Source organism: Diplotaxodon limnothrissa, linkage group LG12 (genome assembly GCF_057381915.1).
Source record: "Diplotaxodon limnothrissa isolate DT_005_m linkage group LG12, D_limnothrissa_male_GT1.1, whole genome shotgun sequence".
Lineage (NCBI taxonomy): Eukaryota > Metazoa > Chordata > Actinopteri > Cichliformes > Cichlidae > Diplotaxodon > Diplotaxodon limnothrissa.
The window spans coordinates 6259791-6281349 of record NC_140607.1 but is presented as its reverse complement, the minus strand read 5'-3'; the positions used below and the strand labels follow the sequence as shown (position 1 = coordinate 6281349).

The 21559-nt window shown below is 43.6% G+C and overlaps 1 protein-coding gene across 1 annotated transcript in view; it reads right to left on the bottom strand.

The window, feature by feature from the left end:
• Positions 1 to 2817: 2817 nt before the first annotated feature.
• The window catches only part of sema4c (sema domain, immunoglobulin domain (Ig), transmembrane domain (TM) and short cytoplasmic domain, (semaphorin) 4C), a 119185-nt gene continuing 100443 nt past the window's right edge, over positions 2818 to 21559 (bottom strand). Inside the window, exons 10-17 of the mRNA XM_085367057.1 lie at positions 19599 to 19774; positions 16418 to 16562; positions 15784 to 15997; positions 12144 to 12259; positions 9494 to 9651; positions 8265 to 8356; positions 5442 to 8014; positions 2818 to 3017 (exon numbers count right to left, since the gene is read on the bottom strand). Coding sequence (XP_085223183.1) covers positions 7119 to 8014; positions 8265 to 8356; positions 9494 to 9651; positions 12144 to 12259; positions 15784 to 15997; positions 16418 to 16562; positions 19599 to 19774 — 1797 coding nt within the window. The 3' untranslated portion in view covers positions 2818 to 3017; positions 5442 to 7118. The remainder of the gene's footprint in view (positions 3018 to 5441; positions 8015 to 8264; positions 8357 to 9493; positions 9652 to 12143; positions 12260 to 15783; positions 15998 to 16417; positions 16563 to 19598; positions 19775 to 21559) is intronic.

The following is a 21559-nucleotide window of genomic DNA, read 5'->3' as shown; positions in this document are numbered from 1 at the left end:
TATAAATAAATATTTGGAAAAGAAACATGTGTAGTTGTAGCAGCAAACAGTGTGTTAAGTGGATGCATTGTACAGGGAGATGGCCACAGGCAGGAATGATTTCCTGTGTCGTTCAGTGGTGCTTTTCGGTAATCTCAGTCTCTCACTGAACGAGCTCCTGTGACTGACCAACATGTCATGGAGTGGGTGGGAGGTGTTATCCAACATTGTCTTTATCTTGGACAGCATCCGCCTCTCCGACACCACCTTGAGGGAGTCCAGCTCCATCCCCACAACATTGCTGGCCTTACGGATCAGTTTATTAAGTCTGTTGGCATCTGCGACCCTCAGCCTGCTCCCCCAGCATGCAACAGCATAGAGGATCGCACTGGCCACCACAGACTCATAGAAAATCCTCAGCATTTTCTGGCAGATGTTGAAGGACCTCAGTCGCCTCAAAAAATAGAGACGACTCTGGCCCTTCCTGTAAAGTGCTGTGGTGTTTTTAGCCCAGTCCAGTTTATTGTCAATGTGTACTCCAAGGTATTTATAGTCCTCCACAATGTCAACACTGACCCCCTGGATTGAAACAGGGGTCAAGTGTTTCCTGGTCTTCCTGAAGTCCACGATCAGTTCCTTGGTCTTTGCCACGTTGAGCTGCAGATGATTCTGCTCACACCACGTGACAAAGGAGTCGACCACAGCCCGGTACTCTGTCTCATCATCCCTGCTGATGCATCCAACCACCGCAGAGTCATCAGAAAACTTCTGAAGATGGCAGGTCTCTGTGCAGTGGCTGAAGTCTGTGGTGTAGAGGGTGAAGAGGAAGGGGGAGAGGACAGTCCCCTGTGGTGCCCCTGTGTTGCTAATCACCTTGTCAGACACACACTGTGGGAGACGTACATATTGTGGTCTTCCTGTCAGGTAATCAACAATCCAGGACACCAGAGAAGCATCCACCTGCATCGCTGCTAACTTATCACCCAGGAGGGTCGGCCTGATGGTGTTGAAAGCACTGGAAAAGTCAAAAAACATGACCCTCACAGTGCTCGCCGGCTGGTCCAGATGGGTGTAGACACGATTGAGCAGGTAGATGATGGCGTCCTCTGTTCCGAGACGAGGCTGATAAGCGATGGTCACTGGCAGGGGATATCTGTACTCACAAAAGACTTCCTGTCATGCATCTGCAGGCAAAACAACCTCTTTAAACACTTCACTTCCTTGAGAGCTTTATTGATCCAGTTATTTATTCTGGATCATGCTGTTCAGGTTGGAAAAACTGGTCAGTCTCTCTTAGAAACGAGGATTATCCAGTGCAGTGATCCCCAAAATGTGGGTTGAAAGTATTATAGGTAGGCTGCAGTAATAACAGAAATTCAGATTGAAATTACTCACAAGTATGTACAGTTATGCATTTATTTATGCAACTGTTTATGTATGTAAGTGTCCCAGTGGCAGGTGGGCCACACATTGGCCTTCACACTTTGCATATGACTGGGTATCATTAGCAATTTATAGTCAACAGCTTGTGATATGTTTTTTTTAATCAAAATGTTCGTGGAATCACTCTCTCACTCTGTTTTATGTTGATAAGAGTGAAGATTAAAGATTGGGTGGGCCACATGGGATTTCCTGGTTTTTAAATGGGCCAAAGCACTCTCAAGTCTGGGAATGGCTGATGTAGGATATGTTCATAAAAAAAGCGTAAGAAAACAGAAAATGTACATTAGATGCTACTTAATAAAGGTTTTTGTAATTGACCCTCCCCACCCAACAAACCAGCTCGCACACCTCCAGTAGATCTCTATCTTTATTTGTGTATGTCTATACACATATAAAAAATAAGGACATATGTACAATGGTAATAAATATCAACATGTTTTTACAAATGAAATAAGTTACTTAACATACTTTAAAAACAAACATAATAAACCAATAACAGAAAAGCAAAAATGGGACAAACTAAACCTTGGGTGGTAACAGAATAATCCAAATGATAAAGCATGAAAACAGCAGAACTTAAAGCCTCGTGTGAGAGAAAATATTACAAGCAGACAAATGCACTGGAAGTGAAGAAATGTACATAAAATACACTACACATGCATTTTTTTCCAAGCCTGAGACCTGTTATCTTTTTAGTTTTTGCAACATGTTATATTAAATAAAATTCTAATTGTTAAAAAAAAGGAGAAATATTAAGACATAACCAAGTACCAGTGTAAAGAGATAATGTGTTCTTAGCTTTTGGCTTTTGGGAATTTAATACTATAATGTTGACATATTGTTTTTAATCACAGATCTGCTCCTGATCCACCACTATTTATTTGGCTTTCAGGAGCTAAAAAATTAAATAATAGTTTTGGTACATCATTCAGTCTTTCATTAAGTTAGGAGATAAGAAATTCAGCAGATAAATGACTGACATGTAAACAGGAAGTTCATCAGTCTCATGTCTTCTTTTTCATTTTGCTCCGGGGGAAATTAAGCTGTAGATAAAATATGAAAGGTCGCAGATATCAGCTCAATTCAGCAAACTGGACGGACTGCTGATACTTAAATATCAATCTGCAATTGAATTAAATCAATATTTCAACAAGAACAAAAGCAATTGCAGTCTACTTTGGCTTTTCCAAAAGGTGAAGAGGCTTAGAAAAGGTAAACATGTTGAAATGCAGCAATGAAATCCTGTACAACTCTTGAGCCATAAAACCAGAAATATTTTTTCTTTTCTTTTTTCAAAGAGAGCATTAGTGTTGCACAATATTAGTGTCTGTAAAAGTCCAAAAATGATCAAACAAAATGATGTACAAGGATGATCATATCAAAGATGTACAGTCCACTTGCAGAGAATCATGCAACACTAGGATGGAGTGCTGATGGTCGACTACCTCTTCAACCTTGGGATCATATTAATATTCTACATCTCTCTCAAGGCTCTGTACACAGAGGGGCAAAAACACATTTTTTTGTCCGTCCCCTTCTTTCTTGCTGTGCTCCGCTGGTCCCGACAGACATGTCCCAAAAATAAAAGCCACCCCCTGATGGACAGAGCACAAAGGGAGGACAAAAACATGTAGAGTGAGTAACAGCAAACAGCTAAAAAAGTTATGCACAATATGACTTTGCCACGATCTGATCTATTGTTGGCTATGCTTCAAAGTTTGCTTGGAAGTGGAACAGAAAGTATGTCAGAATATTTTTTTTGGACATCATTACATCAGCGTGGAACACATCGTATTTTGGGCAACGCGATCTTTTGGAAAATTCAATAATATGATAATATGAGCTTTGGCTTCGTGCTAAAACTTATGGGATATGAAAACTTCCAACAATTAATGATATGTAGTTATGTAGTTAGTTGTCTATTCTGAGCAGGAGGCTGAAATGAAAAGACCCTCAAACTTGCAAGTACAGCAGAGGTTTTGAAACAGAGATTTTAGGCAGGAAGACCTTCCTTGGGTGAGCTTATTTTGATGGCTGTCACACTGGAGGATTTTCTCTTTAATAAAATGCTCTTGCCACAAGCTTCAGGCTGTGTGTGGCCCCCTTTCTTATCTTTTGCCAGGGAGAAAGCTTTTCAGGTGCACCTGCACTTCAAGACTTGCATAAAAGAGCACACAAGGACAGCTTTGATGGGAAAAAAACACACAAGCTGGTAAAATGGGATGGATAGACCTTTTTGACATTGGACATATGCAAATTTTTACATGATGATGGCGCTAGTGGCGTCCAGTAAAGTTAAAGAAAAGTCACTACATGAGAACCAAATCTCATGATAAATGATAAATAGCTGCTTATTGGGCTAAACCAGGCCGGGCCTCAGGTCGGTAACTATTCTTATACTGTAGTCATACTATGACATTGGTCTTGAAATATTTGGCATGAAATAGAAACTAAGTACAGTTGTTACTAATTAAACTAATTAAAGGATCTGTTCTATTCGGGTACGGGTTGTTAATTAATGTGGCCAGTAACACCTGTGACGTCTGTTAAAATGGTCTTTGCTAATGGACTATTACTGTTTACAACTTTAGCAGTGGAAGTTCAGTTGTTTGCTTTGAGGCAATTATGAAACCCATAACAGAAGTTGTGCTTTATTTATCACAAAGCAGACTGACTGCGCTCATGCTTACAAGAATTTCCCAACTTTTTGGTCAGTTTTGTTTATCTCAAAGGCTAAGTGGCAAACTTTGCACTGGAAAAACAAAGCCAGTGCTAAAGTGCATTTCCTCTAAGGATATAAAAAAAGTTTTTGACCTCTGAGTATAGACTCTCCCATGACAACAACTGTAGAGGGTCTAAAGCTATTCATAACTCATCTATTGGGATTTTGTTAAGGCCTGTAGCTAGCTGCTGTTTTCTAGGCCTCACTTCTGCTAATTCGAGTCACCAAACCTCTTAAATGAGTTTGTGGTGTTGGTGCCACGTATTGGTCTACTGTGTAGTACAGGAGTCTGTGTGCCTGTGCTTGGATATAAAATCTACAAATGTAGCTTGATTAGCATTAGTCAGCATTAGCATTGTTAGCACTTTCCAAAAATTTAACAGCTAATCACATTTCTTAAAAAAGTTAGCAAAATGTGTTTGCAAACTGGTGAGAACCATCATGGTAGCTAGATCCATCAGTTCAGTAAAGAAATAACTAGTTTGGCCTTTAATGCATTATTAACTTTCTGTCAAAGAAAGTGTAAAACAGATTCAAGCTCAAGATGTTCCAGTTTCATATTTTTGGGCTGCACTTGGCATTTGTGTATTTACAGTTGGCCTGCTTTCAGCATCATAATTAACAGACAGATGTGAAAGCGGTATCTCAGTTATTTAATAAAACCCTTTTCAGACAGTGACCATATTGGGTTCATCAATCTCTTAGATTGGTACACGGTTGTGAGGTGATCTTGTGTGTTTAGACTTTCACCATAAGTAAACAGTGAAGATTACTGTACTTTTCAGTGTTTTTGGTCACAGGAATACTGTTACTATGGTGGGTGCTCATGTTAAACACGTCCACACTTGGTCAGTGTATATAAAAGACACGGGTGTCAAACGTAAAGCCCGGGGGCCAGAACTGGCCCATCTCCAAACCAGCCTACATGACTGTTTTGGAAAATGTGAAGGAGTATAAAGCAGTTTGAGATAAATAAGGACTTTGAACTGTGAATCATCAAAAGTTACTTCAGTAGAATTCATGAATATAAGCACTGCTTTGGGAAAACAGTATAACAGGGCTTCTTTAATAGTAAGGAGAGCATGTTTGAAAGCACCTTAAGTGAATTTCCCAAAATGTTGAATTACTCCTTTAAGAGACACTCTGGGCAACCGAAGTGTCAGAGAAGCCAAAAAACTAAATAATTTGCAACACTACACTGAGCAGCAGCAAGTGCTAAAACTCTGAACTGGAAATCGTTTATGGCTATGACATTTCTTAAATCTGCTTTCATGGATTTAATTAAGTGCAACAATACCTTTCACTGGTTTCTGGCCACTTTCTGTCTGGAGCCACGTGTTTGTCGGTACAGGTTCATTCAGTCTGTCCATCAACACTGTATGTATGAGTGTGTGTGTGTGTTCTCTTCATGTCGTCATGTTTTACATTATTCTCCGTCTGTATAAGTCCACAGTAGCTCCGGGTCCGTCTCTGGGCGTCGGTAACAGGGAGAGGGGTTTCAAGGGGGTTTAAGGATCCATCACAAACACACTGTAGTCCAGGATGGTTGGGATTCAGAGGACTGTGAGTGTGTCTGTGTGTGTGTAAAAGTGTGTGTGGGAGGGGTAGTTTCTTTCTTGGCAGTGCAAGTTACCACCCTCACCAAATACATCGAATATAAAGCACTTATTGAGACATCCACAGCGGTCGCAACAGCGAGGGCTCAGCTACATTCTCCGTGCCAAATGTCTTCACGTCAACTTCGATTTGAAATCAAGTGTGCAATTACTGCTCAGCTGCTATGAGCTGAATGCAAATAGCCTTTGCACAAGCTTCCACAGAAAAAAAAAGTGCAACCAAAACACCTATCTGTCACACTCTGTGACTCTTAATAAATGTCATATGGAGTGCACTTGAAGTATAGTGGACTTGAAGGTGTGTTTGAAGGTCGCCATGCAGGGCCGTGCGAGGAGTAATGTAACGCCAGGAGCTTTTCCTCGCATTGTCATTCAAAAGTGGGGAGCCGTTAGTCGCCGATGACTATTTGAACACTGCCGTATTTCCAGAGCAAACGAATAACGAGAAATGTCTTAATTCAAAGCAACGGTCATCACATCAAATCAAAAAGGAAGAGATCGAAGTCTTTCTCGGGTGGTAAATACAAGGTGTGGAAGGGGCGAAAATACAAACTGTCTCGAGAGACTGTCCTTCATTCAACAAAAAATATTTAAAAAACGTCTTTTTCCATTGAATTTCTTCTCTTTGTCTTTCTCTCTCTCTCCTCTCTCCTTTCCATCCCGTACAAAGCTCGGGGACATGATTGTCGTCTTGCTTAGAGATTAGGCTTTTTTTCAACTGCTCGCACACTCTCGGCTCACTAATACAAAAAAAGGGAAGACACGCTTCCAGTCTTTAAGTGCAGTAAGCTGTAAAAGTCTCAAAGGAGCAGAAAGACAGAGAATCAGTTCAATATTTCCAGTTAGTTGTCCTTGTCGTTTGTCAAGTGGTTTGAGAACTGGGGCAAAACGCTTCGCTTGGTCCGCTCTTTGTAGAAGAAATGTGCCCTTCTGAGAACAGGTAACGCCATTTGTTTGATTTCCGTGCTCGAGGTGTTCTCCCCTGCGTTCGTCTTTTTTTTTTCTTCTTAAATACACAATGTACACAAGTGGCGGTTTCACAGTGGAAGCAGAAAAAGCCACAACCATGACTGCATGTTGTCCAAAACACAATAATTAGAAGAGTTCATGTCGCTCGAACACAGTGTATGAGTGTGTATATTTAACATGCTGTGTGCTATAAATGTCTACAGTGAGCCAAACAGCCATTGGTGGAGCGAGAAAGAGGGAGTGAGAGAGAGCGCGGGGGAATTGACAGCATGTTGTTGCAAGAGAGAGAGAGAGAGAGAGAGAGAGCAGGCATCCTCGAAAGGACAGAGGTAGGTTGGTTGTTTTTTTTTTTTTCCAAACTCGGGGAACGGAGACGGAGGAGGACGAGCCTACACCGACGACTCCTCCGGGTTGGCGTCGGGTAGCACGCTTCTCTGCTGCAGGGTGCGTCTCAGCTCTTCCTTGAAGGGGCTGGAGTAGTCGTTCCCACCCATGCCGAGGCCTCCCAGCCCACCTCCCCCAGCACCAGTCCCGCTAGCCCTTTCCTCCCCTGCTGTGCTCAGGTTGAGGCGGATGTAGCCGTTGCTACCGGAGCCTCTGATGTTTGTGAGGCTGAGACGGCTGGGGGAGTGGATGGGCTGGCCGGGTATGGCGCTGGGCGACGCCGTGCTGCTGACACTGTTGGGCCCCAGGGCATGACCGGGAACGATCTTCAGGGAGCCGTCTGAATAATAGTAGTTGGCACCTGTCTCCCAGAAGCGGTCTTCATCCGTGGGCATCTTGCTAGGCACAAAGGTGGGCGGCTCCTTAGGCAGGGTGATGGGGTATACGAGGGTGCTCTCGAGAGGCTTCATGTCTACTCCCTTTCCCAGGGCCAGCTTCAGCCTCCTGCGCAGGTACAGAGCTACGACGAGAAGCAGCAGGCACGCTGCTCCGAGCGTGATGACCAGCACCCAGAAGAGGCCCATGCTGCTGTCCGGAGCCCGTGCTTCCATGAAGACTGGAGCGCTGGCTACCACTGCCACCTGGTAGCGTTCTGTCTGAAACTTGACTCCCTGCTCCTCAGAGTAGCAGATGTAGCGGCCCGCTTGCAACTGGCCCGCTTCAGGGATGATGAGAGCTTTGAGGGTCCGGTCGAAGCGCGGCCCTCCTGCCTCCGGATCACCCAGCTGAAGCTCACGGTCGTTGAGAACCCAACAAGGCTGAGCCAAGTTGGAGACCAGCTGGCAGGGCAGCACCATGTCAGAGCCCACCACAACGGTGACGTTCCTGAGACGGGAGTGCTCTGCGTAGGAGAGGTGGAGGAGGGGCAGAGGGTGCAGGGAAGAGGAGACAAGAGTGGGGGTTAAGTGTCATCCATAATAAATCCATTTCATATTCTGCACTAGCCAGCTCTCCTGTGCTTAATTCAATTTATTCAGCTCAGTTCAAATGTACTCGCTGAGTCCATTCCCTTTACTTGCTGCTGATTTGCTCCTACACTGACAATCAATTCCCACAAGGGGCCACTAGAGAGGTGTCAGCGCCACACTCACCAGGGCTGGGGATGGAAACCGGCTTATCAAACTTGGCTTTTCCTCGGTTGAACCTCTCCAGCATGAGGTCCTGTGAGAGGGAGGAGGTGGACCTGGAGAGAAGAGGGCAGAAAGCAGAGAGGAAGATTAATAATGTTGCAATAAGGAACCGAGAACATTTTAGTAGCGGAAGAAACATGCACAGAATAAGGGGAATCAATAAAAAATGCACAGAAAAATAGTTTTTCCAACACTTTAACAACAAAATGCATTTAATCAGACAGATATTTCAGTAGAAATAAAATAAAACTGTAACAGTACAGAAAGCCAAGGTTACCTCACAGCTTCAGGCTGAAAGTCTAAAAATTTTATTTTATAGGATTTATGCATTTCACTGGCAAATGAAGGAATCTCTGTAGTAATAGGATTCGTAGTAGTTTTTATTTTTATTATTTCTAGATCGATCAGTGTCAAAAACACTAAAGGATGTAAAAAGGCAGCAGTCATTAGAGCCCTGTATCGTTATTTCCAAGTTTCTTTAACTAAAGACGTGATGATTAAATAAAAGAAATCAGTGCAAGCAAACTCAACCACATCATAAAAACAAAGTTCTTTATAGTTCTGTTGAGTTCATATACACTGAGTTCTTTTGCCGACTCACAGTTACTGTGATGCATGATTACTAAGCAGTTTTTGAGTCTCTGGAGACTTTTTAGCTGCCGGTTCCTTGACAGATTCCTGATGAGAGGAGATGATTTGCAAGGTGCGCAGAGACACACTTGCAAATCTGGGACAAACACAGACTTAACACGACACGAGTACCCGAGGCGAGCTGAGATGAGAGGAAGTGTAACTGGCTGGTGTCAGATGCCGTACCGACTCGTCACAAAGGGATATAACCAGCTTGAACTTTTCTTAAGAGCGTAAATTAGAGCCATGTCACTAGTTGACTGGACTGGCGGTGCTGTTGAGATGAATCAGTGGAAAAAAGATATGATAGTTTTCCTTATTAATTATAATTTAGAGCAGTGAAGTGGAAGATAGATCCAATCATCATTAGATAATGATGATTGGATAAATGAAATCAGGCACTGGAATATTCCAATTAGTGAAACAGTTAAAGGGGTACATTTTGTTTCAGGGGTGATTCAGATGCTTGTCTAACATTTGTACATCAGCAGATTCCTTTAAAGCAAATAATTTTTTCAGTATAGTGTGGATGGATGGGTGTACATAGGTACTAGTCTCACCCTCGGTGGAGGTCGATGCGGACGCAGGCCCTACCCTCGCTGTCCCAGGCGCAGTAGGGATCCCGGGCGAGCAGACAGTCTGGCTGAGACTGATAGCGGCTGCAGTTGGCCAAGGGCAGCTGGAGAACCTCAGAACGAGATCCGATGTACAAGTACTTCTACAGAGAGGCAGAAAGAGAAGAAGAAGACAAAGTCCAGATCCAGAAGAAAGATAAACAGAGAGAGAGGGAGAGAGTGACTCAGTTAGGGGTTAGAGGAGATAATGGGATAATCACTCTCAATTACAATAACACTGACCCCCCCCCCTCCAAATCCAATCTGGTTTGCACTCTTTTCGCAAAATGCTGTTATAAAATGTCTGATCGCAGCTAAGCCAGCATTAATGAGATAAGCACGAAGCTTTAGGGAACGCCCTGTCGGAAGGCCATCGATCGACGGACGCGCTGCTGTAGAGCTGCGGGGACACAGCAGCCGTCAGCACACAGGCTCCGATGACAGCTCAGAGAAGCCGAGAAAACAGAAGGGCCAAGGGTTCAATTCCCCGCTGTGGTGAAGGATTGGAATGACTGTTATTTGGGAAGAGACTTTCAGATTCATCAGGCAACAAATCATCACAAGACAAAGCAGCACTGCCTCCACTGGATACCAATGAGCAAATGATGAGACAACAAAGAGGGAAAGCAGAGTCAAAAAGCACACTGAAGGAATGTGATCACACGAAGAGAGAGCAACCAGACAGGAGATTCCCAAAACAAAAAGGAACTTTGTAGCCCCCATCCCCAAGAGACCATTAAGATTTCTCATCTCTCGCAAAGACAGAAAACAATACACCTAGGAGTGTGTGGTGCCATGGAAACAGATGAAAGTTCAAATTCAAATAGTAGAGTAAAAGATGAGGTGAATTAAATGTGGTCTGTTCTGACTTTCTTTATGTATCGAGACACCTGCTTTCCAAGTGTGCAACAGAACCAAATGTAGACGTCACTTCGCTAAAGGCGCTGCTAGAGTCTTTCTGCTTGGTCCATTCGGGGATACTGTGAAGACATAGCAGCCTGCTCTGAAGCAGAGGACACACTCCCTGGTTGTGGTGAAACACAGAAATATGTGCATGGGAGCCACAGTTAGAGCAGGTTGAAATCTATCAATGCTATGGAAAGATGCTTCTGTGCATCCTTTTTTCCCCTCCTTTGGGAACGCTGTCCCACAAATCAAAGTGACAACATATATTGTGTAAATTGCTGGAGTGTTTTCTACTTTATACAACAGCTTACCAATAAGCTATTTAAAAAATAGGGCCATTATACGACTTTATTCAAATGCTTGTTATGAAGTTGTTGCCTTGTTGAAGGACATCATAAGGCAGGCTTAGAGAACAACTCCATAAACAAGGATAATGATCAAAGAGTAGTTTGCATAGGTCGTGTCCTCATTTTGGTTGCTGCTGTATCGGCAAAATTTAGAATTTATTTTTTTGCTTTTTCCATTTTAATTCAGAGATGCTAATTGATACGATATGAAGAGATTCTAAAGAGACAGAAAAGGAAGCTACAGGTGGACTGAATACTAACTGTGAATACTGTCTTTCATTTGTGCTACTGCATCCAACACACTGGTCCTTGAAGGCATGTTTTTAATCTAAATCTGAGTCTGAACTAAATGAAAGCCGAGTGTTTTAAAGGGGCACCGGAGCGATTCGAGGTGTCAGCGTGTTCCAGCGAGCGCGCGGCATGTGGCAACACCTAAAAACATTTTTCCTCCACACCTTTCCAATTAAGGGGCTGTATCCTACATTAATATTAACGCCCACTTCACATACCGATGAGTTAACGGCTTGGGGCTGAGGAAGGTGTCAGATGCTTCGAGCAACACTCAAACTACCAGCATGTTTCATGCGTGCAACACGAGTGTAGTACTGTGAATGCCTTGCAGGAAACACAGTTTCACAGTGTGAGCGGCTATCGCTAACATAAATATGACTGCACAGCATTTAGTAACTCTTTTATTTTTAAGGGTTTAAGTAGGACTGGACACAGCTAAGCCAGAGATGGTCAAGATGTGCTGTTTTATTCCTAGTTTGGGTTTCATGGGCACCGTGACTGCTCTTTGGCCATGCAGCCCCATACACAACAAAGTGTGGTGCATTGTGCATACTGATGTCTTTCCATCAGTTTTCTGCAACTTGAGTTGCAGTAGCTCGTCTGTTGGATTGGACCACAGGCGCCGGCCTTTGCTCCCCGTGTCTATCAGTGAGCCATTTGGATAGATACCTCACAAAAGCTGCAGTTCTGGAGATGTTTCATCCCAGTCGGGCAGCCATCACAGTCTGACCCTTGTCAAACTCAAATCTTTAAACTTGCACCTTTTTTCCTGCTTCTAACACGTTAACTTAGAAGACAAAGTGTTCCCTTGTTAATATATCTCACCCACAAACAGTTGCCATGGTTGTTGGGATTTTCCCTGTTTTCTCTGTGTGATTGTAGGGTCTTTATCTTACAATATAAAGCACATTGAGGAAACTGTTGTTGTGATTTGGCGTGAGTTCATCCCTTTTCTTCACTTCACATGTCAGCGGTCTCTCTGGGCTGTGTGAATGGACGTTCACGTGTAAAACCAGCAACAACTGAAACACATCCTGTTGTTGTTTTCTTACCTTGGCGTGGGAGATGGTCAGGCTGTCGACTGGCTGGGCCGTTTCAAACAGCTGGATCTCCTCTATCACGTGGGCCTCTGAACCCAGGATCACCACCCTCTGCAGCCAGCCCTCCGCTGCAGCACAGAGAGGAAGAAGACGAAGAAGATTTGAGCTCACTTTACTTCTGTCCTATTCACATGGCAGTTTTCAATCGAGTTTACTTTGGTGCACTTTTGTTGCAACACAGAACACCCAGCACACCTTTGACAGCAAAGCAGGGAATTTAAATATAAATCATACAATTTTGGCAAATATTTACAAAAATAAACCTGCGCCAGCGCTCCAGTTCATTTGTACCATAGCGATATGTTACAGTAAATTACCCCATGCACCTGTCACTGCATAGCCATCAGTTTAAATATTAATGATCAGCACACAATCACCTGTGACTGCACAACATTTGACATCCTAATATATTCACACACACACACATACACGCACACGCACAGGAGCTCATTTAAATATTAATGATGAAATATGATAATGTACAGGCACTCCTTTGGTGCCAACAATTTAAATATTAAAGCACAAGCTGCAAAAATATAACCTATGCAGCAAACACTTTTTTCATGAACTATTGATTGCCAAAGACACAGTGAGTGTGTTGCTCAACTGCTCCTGGTTCATGCTGAGTGTCTGAAAAGCTAGCAAGGCAACAGTTAAGGTTTTATGGCATTTTTTTTTCTTGCTGTGGCAAGAACCCCCCCCAAAACAGGTAAAACTAAACTAACACCACTGATCATATGTCCTTGCCCCTCTGATGTGCTGAGGAGCCGGTATACAAATAGAGAGAGGCCGTAAATGGAGCAGCTGACCTCAGTGCAGCTCTAAGTGGTGTTATTAATTACACCTGGGCTTTTCCTGGTGTGACTCAAAACAAGGCCAGCTTCGCTACGGGCCACACATCAGCATCACGCCAAGGGTCAGACATGTATACAATACCGACATGCTTTAACTGAATACAAAATGCAAGGCCTGCATTATCTTCAAGTGTAACTTTGCGCATGTGAAGGTTTTGTTGACCAGTCAACAAAATTGTGCACTTTAACTACACTTTTAACTACAAAGTACGCGATCATAAGGCTGTTATATTGCAACATCCCCTTTTTATTTTTTTCATGGAGATGTTGGAAGTATCATAATTGTTTCGGCTGCTTTTACAGCCTCCTGTAGTTCTGGTTTAAACACTTCGATTCTGAGGTATGCTTCTTTCCAGTTGAGTAACTTTCTGCCTGTTTCCTGTCTGCTATTGTGTAGACTGTGTAAGAAAAAACCTGACACAAATATATTCTTTGAGAACTGATACTGTCTCGCAGCAAATGGATACACGGGCCTCTCTTTTCACTCAGTAATGAAGTTCTCAGTCCCACACCTCTCCCTCACGAGATTGCCTGCCTTCAGCATCAGCTTTCAGTTTGGTCCAATTTGGTGTTAGCTAGCATGTGAACCTGCAGGTGCAAAGCTGTCGTGCAAATCTGTTTGGTTTGGTGTTTGGTGCAAAGGCTGTGCAGAACATTTTTTTTGAAAACCTTAAGATATATGCAGGCTTTAAATTTTAAATTTAAAAATATTGGCTGGAAAAAAAAGCAACAGAAGACGAGTAGAAAGTTCCCTCCAACAGAAAAACGTGCATCACTAATGCGCAAAGCCAGAGTGTCATCAATCGTTTTCATCGACATCAATTTGTGATTGAAAAGGTCACGAAAAGGAAATCTTCTTGCTGGAACATCCATCTGCCGTACTGAGCTCCAGCTCAGCAACAAACTACAGATGAATTTAAAAGACTGGAGGTGCTCCTGGCCCTTCAACACCTCGGGTAACAGCATTTGAAGAGGTTTTATTTTATTTTTTTTAAGTGGTGTGTGGGGAGCTGATGCTGGAGGAAGAGGAAGAGGAGATCCTGTGCTCCTTTCATGTAGGGCATTGTGAACAAGTTTAGATCCCTGGTGATGAAAGGTATTTCAGGCACAGCTGGTGGGGTGACCTTGATGTGTGTGTGTGTGTGTGTGTGTGTGTGTGCGTGCGTGTGTGTGTTACGTGCTGACATGCGCTTTCTTCTGTGGTCCTCTTGATTACGAGACTGTCACAGATAATGCGAAAAGCTAACCCAGCAGCCAGAGGGGGGCTTGAGAGATGGAAATACACATACAGGCATAGCAAGCAGAAGGCATATCACCGCACTCGCCTCTCACGCCGTCACAGACCAGTGTCGGCTAATCCCTCAATCCCACAGCCTGTTTTCCCCCCCGTTTAAAAACAGTGTTGTCAAGCACTTCTCCTCCTCTCTCTCTCTCTGTCTCTTTTTTTTCACATCAGCTGTCGCTATGCCGTCGCTAATAGCTAATCAAGCCCGCAGCCCAATTGGCACTGCGAGCGCACGTCTGCCAAGGGCCCCGTTGAGTTTGTGCCGTGAAGCACGACAAGCGGGGATGACTGCACTTGCCTCAGAGAGTGTGCATATCTGTGTGTGTCCATTAGCAAGGTGCTAGCGCCCGCGCGTGTGTGTGTTTGTGTCGCAGCAGCAGCGGCCATGTGTGTGTCCGGGCTGGCCTCACCGCCTGCCAGCAGAGAAGCCCCGAGTCCGCTGTTGTCACACTGTCAGTGTTGTCCCAGTCACTCTGTCTCTGCAGTGATCTGAATGATAAGTAGGGGAGTCTTTCCATTCATGAGATGGGCTGCATTCAAATTCACATTCCCTGGAATCCGCTATTAGATGTGTATTATCCAGGATTAAGGCTCCGGGAGGGCGGGCTGATTTCTGATCCAAAACAGGACACCTGCGTATGGGCCCAATGGCTACTGACTGGAGATATTAATTAAGTCGCGGGTGTGTAGACGTTTCCTTTGATGCATGAAGACAGATCTCAGCATGCAAATCTAGCCCCTAATTGAAACTCAGCTAAAGTCTGGCCAGATGGCATGTTGTTTTCGTGCTACCGTACCTTATGCCAGTACCTGTTCCTCTGTGCTGCCACGGCCCGTAAGCTCTTATCTCTATGACAAACACTCTATGCATGTCATATATTTTCACCGGCCCGCTGAGAACACCCCATCTCTACAGATGGGGGTCAAAAAAATAACAGAAACATCATAAATCATGAACACTGTGCAGTCTGCTTAAAGACGATGATTCAACTTTATCGCCTTTTTTCTTTTTGAAGCTCCAGAGCAAGATGCTCTCTTGGTCTCTAGCGCCGCAGTGAGCGGAGACGGGCGGCGAGCTGTGAATAGTCGTGTCAGTGGGAATGGAAGCAGCGACTGCAGTTGAAATGTCACAGCATTCGGGCCGTTAGTTAAAGAGCAAAAATTAGCTGAAGTGACAGTTGAAGTGGAAGCGCTGAAAGCAGCCGAGAAGTCGCTGGAGGGGTAGGGGGCATTAAAAGACTTGAATAATTGCTTCAGTTTAAGTGTAGCAATGGAAGCAATCAGAGTTTTCATGTTGAAGTGCCAGGGATGGGAGAAGTGTGTGCAGTGTAAACAGTTGAGCAGTGGGAATAGGCTCTGAGGAGGGAGTGTACACGATTGGTGATGCGTTTTCCCCCCAATAAAAACATCAGTGTTTTAGCCAAACACCCATGCCAGCATCACGATTCATTACCTGTGCCGATGAAGAGCATGTTGTACGGCCTCTGGTCCAGGGCGCTGACACGATCCACCGCCAGCCTCGTGAAGTTGACGCCCTTGGTGAGCAGCAGGAGGCGGCCCAGAGCTTTGTCCTCCATCAGAGGGTGCTTCTTGGCAAAGTTGAGCGTGGCGTCAGGCAGCTGCAGGGAGCTGTTGTAGCCGTTCTCCCTGTCTGAGTTGGTTATACACTGCAGTAAAGAGAGAAAAGAAGGAGGGACAGGGGAGGGAAATGAAGCGGGGAAAGGAAGGGAGAAGGATATGAGGAGAAAGTAAGAGGGCCAGGAAGGAGAAAGAGGAAGAGGAGGAAACTTCTTAGCTGCAGCTGATACAGGTTGGCACGGTTAACTGGCTTACAAACCAGTGCCCTCCCTCCACCCCTTCCTCTTCTTCAGTTTTGCTTCGTACTGGCTCTCACCTCCGCCTGCTAACACCCCTTCCTCTCCTTCCTTTCCTGTGGCGCTGGATCATTATGTCCTTGGCCTCCAAGCTACGCCACATCACCCATTTTCCCTCCCTCCTTAACTATCCCATAGGGACTATTTTCCTGCTCTGTGAAGCTGTCTACAACTTGATCAAAAATTTAAACATTGACATGGGCAGTTTCTTACCGATCCCGGCCGCGGTGTGGGGACAGAACCCGTGTAGCGTCCCCACCTCTGGGACGCCTCTCTGTACTCCTTGTAGGACCCTTTGAACACCTCCTTCACGTTACTTATCTGGTACTGACACACAGCTGACACGTCCACGTCACCCCTGGAACATGGCAGCAACATGGGGGAATCGGTGATGTGTGGCAGTAATAATCGAGACAAATTACCTGTCGTACAAGTCAGCGAGACACACTCAACAGGATGTGAACATGTACGTTTAAAAATAGCAGAATCCAAAAATACCAGGCAGTGAAGCGTGCTGCTTTTAAACGACCCTCCCGGTAATCACAATGTAGTAAATAGATATTAAATGTATGGTCTAAAACTGATTTGTTGACACATCTCCACTGTTTCCATGGTGAGGCACAAATTGATGCACATGTACGAGGGTTCCTTCATACGCCAGTGAAATCCATCAATTAGTGCCGTGACTCAGGAAATGCATTTCATTTAATGGTGAGGTCGGGGATTCGGGAGCTCTTCAAAATTTTTTTTTTCCCCAACACATTTTCAGACATCCAAGTGGGACTCAAATTGGGTATTGACGTCTGACACAGACACATTAAATTATACTTTTACTTGATATCTCACGAATATCTTTAATTTCCATGCTCATTCACCGGAATGAAACTACCCCCTCCACTCGTTTTTTAATTCCACTCTCAAACTGAGGCACTGACAGACAGGCATATAACTGTGAGCAATCTAAGGAGCTTGGAAAGAAAAGCGTCTGGACTTCTTTAAGTTTCCTTGAAGACGTTTCACCTCTCATCCGAGAAGCTTCTTCAGTTCTAAACAAATTTAAGCCCTGTGGGAGTGTCCCCAAAAGGGTCCTGCACCCCCTATTGATCCTCTACCTAATCACATGATCCAAGGTGTGAAAACGGCTACACTAATCCGGATCAATTTGAAAACAGCATTTTCGTTTAAAAACGCTCCACACTATTGTTTTCAAGCGTTTCCGACCAGTTGTTCATCCACACTGCAACCATCGAAAACGCTACGTTCCTGTATTACGCATGAGTGAAATGTAAGACAATTCAACCTGCGTCATTTCTGTCTGCTGTTTATTTACTTTCCGGCTCTTTGGAAAATGACTGAGTTTTTTTAATCGGCCAGACAATGAGGAGTTGTTGCTGCGAGTAAGACAAAAGTACAAAGTTGCAAAAGTGCTATCTGGAGCATGTACAAACTGATATTAATCTTTAATAGGGCTGTCAAAATTGAGAGCAAACAAAACAACTGCTGTATAATGCCCTCCGCTGTCTTTGTTTAATTGGTCACATGACTGCATCATTTGACTAGAATACGTCATCGTTTTCAAAAAGGCTCCGGGTGTCGCGGTCCACACTGCGACGTGAAAACGGCGTTTTCAAATGTATCCGCTGTGGAGAGGTTTTTCAAAACGCTGCGTTTTCTTTGACCAAAAACGCCGTCTCAGTGTGGACGGAAGGCAAAAACGGAGAGAAAAACATGCGTTTCCAAACAAAAACGTATTAGTGTGGACATGGCCACAATCAAAGGTTTTGGGTGAACCCGCTGTGAAACCTGGCCCCACCCTATGATGCGATTTACTGAGGTCAAATGACCCAGGGTGCGAGTGGGCGTTAAGGCGCCAGAGAAGGGATCTCAAAACTGGATTATAGATGGCAGACAGTTGGTGTTGTAAGCCCCGCCCTCTGTTCAAAGATGGTCGTTCACAGTGGACATAGACGGCTTCTTTCACTCCTCTTTCAAACCATCTGTCGTCTCTGTCCAAAATGTGAACATCGGCATCCTCGAAAGAGTGACCTTTGACCTTTAGATGCAGAGCAAGTTTGAGCAAGTCAGAAAAGTAGCAAAGTCCGAATTTACAGCTATTGCTATTTAGCTTTAAACGCTCTCTCCATTTTTTCTTTGCAATGTGTGTTTTGTTTTCTGAAAGGCCGAGTTCATGAAGTCATATGATGCGATGTCCTCTTCCATTTCAGAACAATGCTCCTCCTGTTAATGTGTGACAGAGCTGCGGGTTTATAAGGTCAACGTCACAACCAAAGGACAGCGCCGATGTCTTAGCGAGTTAAAACGCAGCCCTATTCAGTCACATTATGGCTTGAGCTCCCGAGTCATCATTTACATAATGTCCAATTATCTTAATGTTATCTCTATCAAAGCCAGGGGGCTTTAAGGAAACCCCAGCAAGTCACACACAGAAAGAACGAGGGGATTAGGCTCTTTTTTTTCTTTTCAAGCAGCAGAAGGAACTCCGAGCAAGAAACAAAGCTGGAAGTTCAAAGCCGGTTCAGTTTGCGATATGATATCTTACTGAAGAGCACAAAAGACTCACATCAAAGGGCGCTGCCTGGAGACAGAGAACGTTTCCAACTTTCTGAGGACAACCTTCCGCCCTCGCTCCAGTTTCTTTGTTGATTAGTAGCTCATTAACACGCTGCCGTGATGCCCAACAAACAGCCGTCTTTACTCCGCTAATAATGCTGGAGTAACTTCTCACAGCTGAATCATGACTGTCAACACCCTTTTAATTAACAGTTTGTAGTTTAATTATTGCGCTCAAAATGACTTAATTTTCATCCCACTGTGTTTGAAATGGAACAGCAGCGAGTGGACAACAGCACGGTGTGTTCACGAGACATCTGATTTACTCAGGGTGGATTTCTGCTCCTATAAAATAAAGCAGTTGCTAAAACAAGATATATAAATACTTTGATTGGACCGATCACTTTGGAGTCATGCATGATTTTAAAGACCTTTGTCTTGCCGTGAAAATGAATGCTCGACAAGCTGATGTAATATGTTTGGAAAATGCACCCACCATTGTTCAAAGCTAAATTAAAACCACGAGACGTTTAATCTCTAATAAAAGCAGTAAAACATTTTCAGGGACACTCAACTCGTATTCTCTCAAAGTAACTCACATTAATGTCAGCTAAAGGCCTCATTACGCAGGAAATACCTAATCACGCAAAGTACATAATTAGAGCCATCCTCTCAGAGTGACCATTGGTTTGAGTAAGAGGCTGACAGGTTGGCAGATGACAGCTGATAGCATATGTGGCAATTAACTTACATCTATTTGGGTTTTAGTTTGAAACAAAGTGATGTCTGCGGTCTCTTTTGCACCGCTGTCGTTCCGACTTACCACTGAGCGTGGAAGATGCCGTAGAAGGTGGTCCCCCGCCAGTCCTGCCCCGGCAGGGTGAAGACGGCTCTCAGGTTGTTGAAATAGACGTGACGCTCTGGGAGGGAGCACTCCAGCCGGGCTTTCTGGAAGGTGGTCCACTTCTTCTGCAGGGTCCTGGTTCCACCCAGATCGCCCTGAGAGAGAGCACAAATCAAATCTTATTTATGACTAACGATTATTATTTTAGGATTTTTTTAATGCTTATTTTTTTAACCCACCGTTTGCATTCAGTAACACTTTAATATAAACATAAATACGACTTAATACGAATAACAGCAAGGTTTGGGACCAGTGGACGGATTTCATATTCGTTTTCTGAAGCAAGAAACATTTAATCTCGTTTTAAGAAGACTAAGCACTGCAGTCACTTTGTGACAGCATACTTGCTTTGCCTAGTTCAGATCCAGCTGATGTGATGTGAAAACTTCAGTGCACGTACACCGACAATGGCATTTCTTTTCTTAATAGAAATTCAAAGATTCAAAGATTAAAAGACTCGATCTGACCTGATCCGATGAAAGAGAGTACTTTATTTTTAATCGTTTTAAAACATGTTCAGAGAGGATTTTTCAGTTTCCACTTGATATTTAATCAAGTAGCTGATTAAAACCAAAGAGTTGTTTTTTTTAACTGTTTGAAATAAAAAAATATATATATTCTTGAATTTTAGTTTTAAATACTAAACTTTACTTCTTTACTTTAGTATAGCACTCCCTGTATGTACGCAGGTTCTCTGATGGCTCCAGCAGCTTATCAAGAAACGACTCCTATTGATTGTTATTAAGCGATTGTACATGATAATTAATAACAAGTCTGCAGAAGCAGTGGAAATACTGTGGGATGATTACTGTGTCTATTTAACGATCTTAACAGAGGATACCAACACAGCAGCCCTCTGCTTTCTTATCCGGGTAAAAGCCCCACAGTCACATGCTGAATGTAGAAGTATCGCCATGGTTACCAAATGGTGCCCACTGTTACACACACAACACTGAATACGTTTTAGTTCTTAGACACACCAAAACTCTACCGTGACAAAGTATTGTGTGGCTCGCTTTGAGCTGGCTGGCCTCTCTCTCTCCTTCCTGTTAGGCTGCCACGAATTCTGCATTTCATTGGCCTCGCCTTCACCCCACAAAAGCCAAATATCATCCGAGTAAATACACTGTAATTACTCTGAATATACATACGAAATTTTTTTCGCATCAGTTGGCTGACTGAGCTTCTGTCATGTTGAAAAAAGGATCTGAAAGAGCTTTTATAGCCTGAGACGTTCAGGTCTACCCGAGAAAATTGAAGATAAAGGCACTAACAATATTAACTTTTACAATAAAAATGGAATCTATATTGACGAGCGGTCTATTTCTGTATTGCTCTGTGGGCACAAAAGAGACGCATTTGCCTCATTCCTCTCATTTTTATTGTCCTCAGTGATTGCAGATGTGAAAAAAAGAAAAAGGAAAACACAAAAATGCTCATTTTATAGCAATGAGACATAGATATTGTGCTCCTGCTGTAATAGGGGTATAAGCAGAATGTGCTGAATTATTCATTGCTGTAGTACACATCATGTAACAGCATCTGTTTCTAATTTCATTCAGAGAGCTTTATTGTTCATCCTCGCAGACATTAAAGGGCGCTTCCCATAAACCAGAGCATATATTCAACACTAAATTACATACATCTCCATCGACTATTAGCAATCTGTCTCCAGCTTTTATAGTTTGCCTGGTTTAAAAGATGCTAAGATTACATGGCAGCATAAGTAAGTGTAACGTGACACTCTACTTCTGTAACGGTAACTGAACGTCTCAACTCTCGTCGACTCGCCTCATAGCAGACATCACCTCTGTCTGTGTCTGGCCATAATCACTGTGGTGTATCAAACCTAATCAGTTGTCCTAATGAGGCCATTCATT